Here is a 9,755-nt window from a genome sequence, read left to right as displayed (position 1 = left end):
TGCCTAGCAATGGGCCTTGGAATCCTTTGGATTTTGCACTTAGTGGATGCTCAATAAACATTTGCTATGTTTTATTATTATTTTTTGAGACGAAGTTTCACTCTTGTTGCCCAGGCTAGAGTGCAGTGGTGCCATTTCGGCTGACTGCAACCTCTGACTCCCGGGTTCAAGCAATTCTCCTGCCTTAGCCTCCCAAGTAGCTGGGATTTACAGGCTGTCATCACCACGCCTGGCTAATTTTTGTATTTTTAGTAGAGACAGGGTTTCACCGTGTTGGCCAGGCTGGTCTCGAACTCCTGATCTCAGGTGATCCACTCACCTCAGCCTCCAAGTGCTGGGATTACAGGCGTGAGCCACTGCACCTGGCCTTTTATTTCTGAGATCAGGTCTTGCTTTGTTACCCAGGCTGGAGTGCAGAGGCAGAATCATGGTTCACTGCAGCCTGGATCTCCCAGGCTCAAGTGATTCTCCCACTTTAGCCTCGGAAGTAGCGAGGTCTGTGCCACCAGGCCAGGCGCACTTTTCAATTTTTATTTGGTAGAGACGGGGGGTCTCACTATGTTGCTCAGGCTGGTCTTGAACTCCTGGCCTTAGGTGATCCTCTCGCCTAGGCCTCCCAAAGTGCTGGGGTTATAGGCGAGAGCCACCGCACCCAGTGGCTTTACCATGTTCTGTGGAGTAAGAAAACAGGAAACAGCCACCCGGAACTTGCTCCAGGTTAATTTCCAAGAATGTTCTCTCTACTGAAATATATGTTAATATATGGTAATCATAGCTCACTTTAGTCAAGTACGCCAAATAGTAAACAGAAATTAACTTCCAAGAGGGAGAAGGAGAAAACACGCATCTCCACGATGAATGCAAAGGAACTGGCCTGAGTTCTATTTCCAACAGTTAGTAGAACACTCCTGTAACTCAATTTTAATGTCTTAGTTTTTTTTTTTTTTTAACCAAAATATAAATGTAGGAAATAGGGAAGTAAATTTAAAATCGTAACAGGGCAGGGCTTGGTGGTGCACACCTGTAATCCCAGCACTTTGGGAGGCCGAGGTGGGAGGGTCGTTTGAGCCCAGGAGGTGGAGACCTGCCTGGGCAAGATGCAAAACCCCGTCTCTACAAAAAATACAAAAATTAGCCAGGCACGGTGGTGCACACCTGTAGTCCCAGCTACTTGGGAGGATGAGGTAGGAGAATGGCTTGAGCCTGAGAGGTGGAGGTTGCAGTGAGCCGAGATCACGCCACTGCACCCCAGCCTGGGCAAAAGGGCCAGACTTTGTTTCAAAAACAAACAAAAATTAGGCTGGCATGGTGGTACATGCCTGCAGTCCTGCAGGGAGGCTGAGGTGGGAGGAATGCTTGAGACCAGGAGTTGCAGGCTGCAGTGAGCAATGATGGCACCACTGCACTCCAGCCAGGATAACACAGCAAGACGTTGTCTCAAAGTTAACTAATTAAGGGGGCGGGTTCTGTAGTAGAATCTCCTGGAGCAAGTACCTGTTTAAATGTATATTTGGGCGTGAATCGTAATGATGCAGAATCACAGGGGCATCACCAGGGAACCTAGATATGTTTGTTTTTGAAACAGGGTCTCACTGTGTTACCCAAGCTGCAGTGCAGTGGAGTGATCACGGCTCACTGCAGCCTTGAACTCCTGGGCTCAAGGGATCCTCCTACCTCAGCTTCCCAAGTAGCTGGGACTGTAAGTGCGCACCATCATGCCCAGCTAATTTTAAAATTTTTTGTAGAGATGAGGTCCCACCCAACAGCGATGAGGGACATTACTTCATGATTCTCCCCTAATCTTGTGTTTTTTACGGGGGGTGGGCAGGGGCTCTCAGTATCACCCACTCCTTTCTCAATGATGACATCTGTTTGTTCCTCTTTTCCCAAATAAATGATGCCCTGAAGAAAAAATCTCTCAACTTAAGGTCCTAATGACCTAATAATAATGGCCAGAAATGGCTACAGGACATGTCCTGCCTAAACATCTCTGCACCCCATGGGGGTGAAGCCCACCACAACCTGGCATCCTGCTGCGTCGCCATGTGCCCGCCCACCCAACACACGCCCGTGGCGACTGTCTCTCTTGGCCCAGTGAGCTGGCAGAGGCAGGAAGGGACTTGCTCACAGTCCCCTGGCTTACCAGAGGCAGGGAAAGGATTAAAAGCTAGGTCATCAGGCTCCAAGCCCCAGCACCCTCCGCAGCACTAAGGAGGCCCACAAACTCCAGGCTGCAGATTCAGGGCAGGGGCTGTGACACACATGGGGGCGGGGAGAGGGATGGAAACCAACAGTCCAAAGACAGGAGAACTAAAACCGAAACGCAAACCTGCCAGTCCCAGACAAAGACAAAAACAGGTTTCAAAATGTACAGCCAGGGCATGTGCTCATTTATTTAGGGCTGACTCTCCGTGTCTGATTCCTGGGAAAGAAAATCCCTGTGACATGAACCGATGAAGGGACAGAAGCTATCACAGATGTTACAGGGCTCAGAGCGGGGCCGGGGAAATCTACACTACAGAAGTAAAAGCAACAGAAAATGTTTCTGGGTTTCCTTTCCCTTCACTCAAAACCACTATTTCCTTAATTCTATCAAAGTATGTAAGGGGCACAAAATAGACTCAGGAACTTGGGGTTAAATCATCCAAAAATGGAGCCAAGGCTCTAACTAGCAACCGTCTCTGTCGTCCCTGTTGGCCTCAAAACACTGAGGTCAAAGGCTGGTCTCGGCTCCTCCCAGGCACAGTGCCCCGCCCTCTGTGTTCATCATCATCATCGTTTTTTAAGAGACAGGGTCTCGCTCTATTGCCCAGGTTGGCCTTGAATCCCTGGACTCCAGCGGTCCTCCTGCCTTGGCCTTCCGAGTAGCTGGGATTCCAGGCACACGCCTCTGTGCTGGGCTGCCCTGCTTTCTGCAGGTGCCTTCTCTGCACGGGCCCAGTGCCTCCTGGATGCCAGTCTGGGGCTGTGCCACCTGAGGACAAAGGAGTTCTGCCTCTCTTCTCCCCGCTGGTCCCAACTGCTATGACCTGGCGGAAAGCCCTAATGGTTGCAGTCATGCAAGGAGGAGCTCCACCCACTTGACCGAGTCCCTCCTCTCTCAGCCCGTTCTGTTTAGACCCCCTTCCACTTCGGGATGAAAATGCAGCTGTCGGAGAGAGAATCCCCGTCCGGCTGGGAATCCCCTGCCCTCTGCTCTGGCTCGGTCCAGCTTGCATTCTCCATCTGCTCACTCTCTGGTCAACGGCTCTTCCCCCACAGCCCTTTCCACACACCCCATGCCCTTGTGATCCAGCCCCTGGTGAAATCCCTGGCCCGGGCCTCCCTGTGCACACTCAGGGCTTCCCAGAACACACAGGGCACTGGGAGCTGCAGTGGGAGCAGACCCTCTGTGGTGTGGTTCCCACTTCCCACTGGAGTGGGTGGGCAACATGGACCAGCCCCACAGCCGAGGCCATCTCCTCACTGAGCCTGGGACCAGGTCCACATAATGGGGTTCAGTCCCCATGGGAATGGTGGCATCTCACAGCCTTCTCCAGAGTGTTTGTAACTCACGGTCCACACGTCCCAACAAAATGCAAGGGTGTTCTGCTCTTTACTAAATAAACGCTCCCTTCCCAGAAACCAGCCCCAAACTCATCACTGTTCAAATATGTGACAAGGTGAGGCTCTCTGTCCCCGTTTACCAGGAACACGGATGGCATCTGCAAGGCAGTGCCTTTGAGTGTCAGGGAGACGGCCCCTCAGGCTCCCAACCCTGCCGAAAGCAGGACTGCGAGCGGCTCGGGAGGGGTCTCCTTTGCTCTCCATCCAGTGGGTCAGCGGGTCCTTGCAGGGAAGAAAGAGCCAAACAGCCACCTTTCCTTTCTGGTCACAGCACGAGCCGGGTTCCAGGCAGCGGCTGTGGCAAACACTGTCATCGCCCCATGATGAAACTGGGCACCTCCTCCTCCTCCTCCTCCGTTCCAGACGCCTCTGCAGAGCTGCTGGACCCCTGCTCCTGGGGCTGACCAGGTCCTGTAACCACACGACATTCAAATCACACACATGCAAAATGGTTCAGGATCAAGTGTGCTTTCAAAGAGGAGAGCTGATGGGAAGTCAGAAGTTCCTGTTCCTGGACCGCACAGCGAGAAACCAGGGCCACGCCTCACGCCTGCCAGTCCCCTGAGCCATTCCCCGGAAGTAAGGGTGGGTCACAGACCTGATCTACCACCGCTCTCACGGGTGTACCCCATCTTTACCTAAAGGCCCAGCGGCACACGCAAGACCCGACACCCCATAAACCAGGCCCTACTACTTTTTTTTTTTTTTTTTTTTTTTTTTTGAGACGGAGTCTCGCTCTGTCACCCAGGCTGGAGTGCAGTGGCCGGATCTCAGCTCACTGCAAGCTCCGCCTCCCGGGTTCACGCCATTCTCCTGCCTCAGCCTCCCGAGTAGCTGGGACTATAGGCGCCCGCCACCTCGCCCGGCTAGTTTTTTTTTGTATTTTTTAGTAGAGACGGGGTTTCACCGTGTTAGCCAGGATGGGGCCCTACTACTTTTACATGGCTCCTGCCCCCTGCCATGGCCACCTCCTGGGTGGGCAAATTCCTGACCCACCTCTTCAACACCTAACGCCAGGCTGACAACACTCTCGCTGAAGTCTCAAGTTCTCACTGGCGTCCGCGAAAGGATTTCTGAAACCTGTGTGGCAGAGGACTCTGCCCCTACACATACGCCAGCTTCCCAGCTCCTCCCAAGTATGGCCCAGGAATCCCCTCCTGACACCTGTGAGCAGCGCGCGGTCCCTGTTCCCGTCATGACTGCCAGCCAGAAGCAGAGCAGGAGGACAATGTGTTCCCAACTCCTTCCCTCCCCGGCTTCCTGTGGGAGCAGGAGGACAAGAGAGAGTTGGAAAGGTGGAGGCAGAGACCACAAGGCAGCAGATGGCCTGGCTTAGCCACGCCAGGACACTGCCCGCAGGCACAGTGGCCTCAGCCAACTCGCAACTGGGTGGGCTCACCCGGGCCAGCCAATGCTCCTCCCGGCACATGTGCAGGGCTTGCCCTGGCCACCCACACGCCCACTACACACCCTGAGCGCTGCCACTGCTGTGTCACCACAGGGCAGAAAAGGGCCTCTAAGCAGGAGGCCCTGCACAGCCGAAGGCACAGCCTTGCCTGAAGTTCACTGTCATACCCAGGATGGGACCCCAGAAAGAACACACACGGCTCTGGTGAAAGCATCTGGAAGATTTAATTTCATTAATTTGGGGCATCCCTTTTTCCCCTCAACCTCATACCACACAGCATGATTAGCTTTGAAAGTTCAAATGGGGAAGGTGGGTGCAATGGTGCACACCTGTAATCCCAGCACTTTGGGAGGCTGAGGATGGATCACTCGAGCCCAGGAGTTTGAGACAAGCCTGGGCAACACAGCAAGTCCCATCTCTACAAAAAATGGCCTGGTGACACATGCCTATAGTCCTCACTACTCATGAGGCTGAGGCAAGAGGACCTTTTGGGCCCAGGAGTTCAAGGCTGCAGTGAGCCATGCCACTGCACTGCAGCCTGGGCAGAATTTTTTTTTTTTAAGTTTAAATGGTGAGGATATTTTAATAGCTAATATTTGTCCAACACTATTACATGCCAAGCACTGTGCTAAGTCTGTACATAGAGTACTCTGTTTAATTCTTACAATAGTCTATGAGGTAAGTATCACTCTTATATATCCATTTTACAGATGAAGAAGATAGCCCAGAGAGGTGGAGGAACTTGCTGCTCGAGATCTCCTATTCGCTAAGACAGGGACCCAGGCTTAAACACGCTCTCTGACTCTCTCGGCCTCTGCCTACGTTGTCTGCAGAAATTGCATAAGGGGCCGGGCACGGTGGCTCACATCTGTAATCCCAATACCCTGGGAGACCAAGGTGGATGGATCATGAGGTCAGGAGTTTGAGACCAGCCTGACCAACATGGGGGAAACCCCATCTCTACTAAAAATACAAAAATTAGTCGGGCGTGGTGGCGGGCACCTGTAATCCCAGCCACTCGGGAGGCTGAGGCAGGAGAATCGCTTGAACCCAGGAGGCAGAGGTTGCAGTGAGCCAAGATCATGCCACTGCACTCCAGCCTGGGTGACAGAGAGAGACTCTGTTTCAAAACAAAAAAAACAAGCATAGGGTCTGATCTTTAATTCTGCTCCTGATGAATCGTAGAATACTGGTTGAGCTGGATGTTTGTGGAGAGGAGCAACAGAGAAGGACTGGAAGCATTTCCCGTGGCTGAAAAGCCTTTGAAAATGCAGTATGGGCTGAAGATCCCTTATCCAAAATGCTCGGGACCAGAGGTGTTTCAGATTTCGGATGTTTTCAGATTTTGGAATATCCGCATCTACACAATGAGATACCTTGGGGATGGGACCCAAGTCTAAACATGAAGTTCATTATGTTTCATGTAACCCCCCATACACATAGCCTGAAGGTAAATATAACATTTCAAAATAATTTTGTGGCTGAGTATGGTGGCTCACACCTGTAATCCCAACACTTTGGGAGCCGGAGGCAGGTGGATAACTTGAAGTCAGGAGTTTGAGACCAGCCTGGCCAACATGGTGAAATCTCATCTCTATAAAAACACAAAAATTAGGCCAGGCACAGTGGCTCACACCTGTAATCCTAGCACTTTCAAAGGCTGAGGCGGGTGAATCACTTGAGGTCAGGAGTTCGAAACCAGCCTGGCCAACATGGCGAAACCCCATCTCTACTAAAAATACAAAAATTAGCCAGATGTGGTGGTGCACCTGTAATCCCAGCTACTTGGGAGGCTGAGGCAGAAGAATTGCTTGAACCAGGGGTGGGGGATGGGTGGAGGTTGCAGCAAGCTGAGATCGTGCCACTTCACTCTAGCCTGGGCAAGAGCGAAACTCTGTCTCAGAAATAAAAAAGGAAAATTAGCCAGGCGTGGTGGCGCACGCCTGTCATTGAGCTAATTGGGAGGCTGAAGCAGGAAAATCGCTTGAACCCGGGAGGCAGGGGTTGCAGTGAGCCAAGATCACGCCACTGCACTCCAGCCTGCACAATAGAGCAAGACTCCATCTCTAATAATAATTTTGTGTATGAAACACAGTTGTGTACAATGAACCATCAGAAAGCAAAGGCGTCTATCTCTCACCCATGTGGCTGATCTGTGGCTTGGTGTCACCATCATTTCTGACTCTGAATTTATTTGTGACTGATAAGCAATCCTTTTCATACACTTACTCACACATAAGTGCTTAACAGTAATAAATGTGATGGGCCATTCATACAGTAGAAAATAGTATGTTCAGAGTAATTAAGCAGCACAGCTGCATCACGAGAACACCTGGATCGGCTGCTAAATGGTAACAATGGTAACAAACCACCTACTATGCTGTGTTTGAATTAAAGGGTTACGGGACACTTTTTTTTTTTTTTTTTTTTTAAGACGGAGTCTCACTCTGTCACCAGGCTAGAGTGCAGTGGTGTGATCACAGCTCACTGTAGCCTCCTGAGTAGCTGAGACTATGGGTGTGTGCCACCACACCTGGCTAAGTTTTGTATTTGTTGTAGAGACGAGGTCTCAACCATGTTGCCAAGGGTGGTCTTGAACTCCTTGAACAGTAAGAGTTCAAGACCAGCCTGGCCAACATGGCGAAACCCCATCTCCACTAAAAATACAAAAATTAGCCAGGCGCGGTGGCGGGTTCCTGTAATCTCAGCTGCCCTGAAGGCTGAGGTTCAAGTGATCCTCCCTTGTTGGCCTCCCAAAGTGCTGGGATTACAGACATGAGCCACCGTGCCCAGCCTTATTTTTCAATTTTTCATGAACTTCTGTTCATGGCTTTTGGTGTTTCAACTTTTTATCCCTCTGCTTCCTCAGGTCATGTGTGGCAGTCATTCTTGGCTTTCTGGGCTATAGATAAACATAAATGCTTCCTCTTTTTCTTATCACTGTTACCCATAGGGGGATCTGCAGGCCTTTTTGACATTTTCAACAGTGTCTTTACACAACAAAGTGGAGAACAAGCAAAAAAACTGTGAGTAAGCATGGAGGTCTGGGCCCTGTGTGGGGCATCATGGGGAACCTGCCGCTGGTGCGTATGGTCTGTCTTAGAGGCGCCATTTTCTTACCCTCTGTGGGGGTGCTTGGGTGGGGGAAAATCTGGGTGTATGTGGACAGGTTGTATTGCGGTTGAAGGAGGCTGGGAGGGTCTTCTGTCCCTGGGAGACACTGAATCATCTGTGTTGTGTATCTGCGTTTCGACTGTGACCTCTCGCATGAGGTCAGGGGTGTAATTCCTACTTGGAGCGTCATGTCAGTGCTCAAAAGCTCTGAATTTTGCAGCATTTCTGAGTTTGGATTTTCGGGTTTGGGATGCTCAACCTGTATCTCACTAATAGTCTACGCAAGGGATTCTGAGTGTGTGGAAGACCTATTGTCATGGTCTAAGAGTATCACTCTCAGGGAGGAGAAACCCAGAAACCTGGGGCATAGTCAAGTCACTTGGCAATTCAACAAAACTACCCCAGTTCATTCCTTCAATGTGACAAATACATAACAGTAAGAAATCATCGGCCGGGCGCGGTGGCTCAAGCCTGTAGTCCCAGCACTTTGGGAGGCCGAGACGGGCGGATCACGAAGTCAGGAGATCGAGACCATCCTGGCTAACACGGTGAAACCCCGTCTCTACTAAAAAATACAAAAAAAAAAAAACTAGCCGGGCGAGATGGCGAGCGCCTGTAGTCCCAGCTACTCGGGAGGCTGAGGCAGGAGAATGGCGTAAACCCAGGAGGCGGAGCTTGCAGTGAGCTGAGATCCGGCCACTGCACTCCAGCCTGGGCGACAGAGCGAGACTCTGTCTCAAAAAAAAAAAAAAAAAGAAATCATCGGCCGGGCGCGGTGGCTCAAGCCTGTAATTCCAGCACTTTGGGAGGCCAAGACGGGCAGATCACGAGGTCAGGAGATTGAGACCATCCTGGCTAACATGGTGAAACTCCGTCTCTATTAAAAAAAAAAATAGAAAAAACTAGCCGGGCGAGGTGGTGGGCGCCTGTAGTCCCAGCTACTCGGGAGGCTGAGGCAGGAGAATGGCGTGAACCCGGGAGGCAGAGCTTGTAGTGAGCTGAGATCCGGCCACTGCACTCCAGCCTGGGCGACAGAGCGAGACTGTGTCTCAAAAAAAAAAAAAAAAAAAAGAAATCATCAAGTGATTATTGCGCATCAGTTACTATGCTTAATGCTGGTGATACAAGAATTAAAAAGATACTGTCACAAATCAAAAGTGCTGGGATTACAGGCGTGAGCCACCATGCCTGGCTGAATTATGTTAATTTAAAAAGTCATTTAGGATGTCGGGGTCCCAGGATGGAATGTAGAAGGTGACACATGAATCCAAACGTATTATCAATGTACGAAATGATCTCTGTGAAGAGAGTGTGGGGAAAAGTGCTGATCAGCCAAGTGTGGCGGCTCAGCGCTTTGGGAGGCTGAGTCCGGAGGATCGCTTGAGCCCAGGAGTTCAAGACCAGCCTGGGTGATATAGTGTAACATCGTCTCAAATGTTTTTTTAAACATTAAAAACAAAAAAAGTGGCCCGGGGCGGTGGCTCACGCCTGTAATCCCAGCACTTTGGGAGGCCGAGACGGGCGGATCACGAGGTCAGGAGATCGAGACCATCCTGGCTAACATGGTGAAACCCCATCTCTACTAAAAATACAAAAAAACTAGCCAGGCGTAGTGGCAGGCGCCTGT

The 9,755-nt window shown here is 50.9% G+C and overlaps 1 protein-coding gene and 1 pseudogene across 5 annotated transcripts in view; both read right to left on the bottom strand.

The window, feature by feature from the left end:
* Positions 1–2,359: 2,359 nt before the first annotated feature.
* On the bottom strand, positions 2,360–3,522 carry LOC144339731 (uncharacterized; annotated as a pseudogene). Its single transcript, XR_013415107.1, has one exon. The product of XR_013415107.1 is annotated as an uncharacterized LOC144339731 (transcript).
* PRKRIP1 (PRKR interacting protein 1) overlaps positions 2,360–9,755 on the bottom strand; it is a 31,577-nt gene continuing 24,181 nt past the window's right edge. For 2 of the 4 annotated variants that reach the window (XM_028845628.2, XM_028845625.2), the window contains 2 exons: positions 4,771–4,866; positions 2,360–4,017 (listed from right to left, as the gene is read on the bottom strand). In XM_028845628.2, the coding sequence (XP_028701461.1) occupies positions 3,917–4,017; positions 4,771–4,866 (197 nt within the window). In that variant the 3' untranslated portion in view covers positions 2,360–3,916. The remainder of the gene's footprint in view (positions 4,018–4,770; positions 4,867–9,755) is intronic. The other 2 variants (XM_015134546.3, XM_028845626.2) reach the window with 1 other exon arrangement.

This window comes from Macaca mulatta, chromosome 3 (assembly GCF_049350105.2).
Source record: "Macaca mulatta isolate MMU2019108-1 chromosome 3, T2T-MMU8v2.0, whole genome shotgun sequence".
Lineage (NCBI taxonomy): Eukaryota > Metazoa > Chordata > Mammalia > Primates > Cercopithecidae > Macaca > Macaca mulatta.
This window is presented reverse-complemented; position numbering and strand designations above follow the sequence as displayed.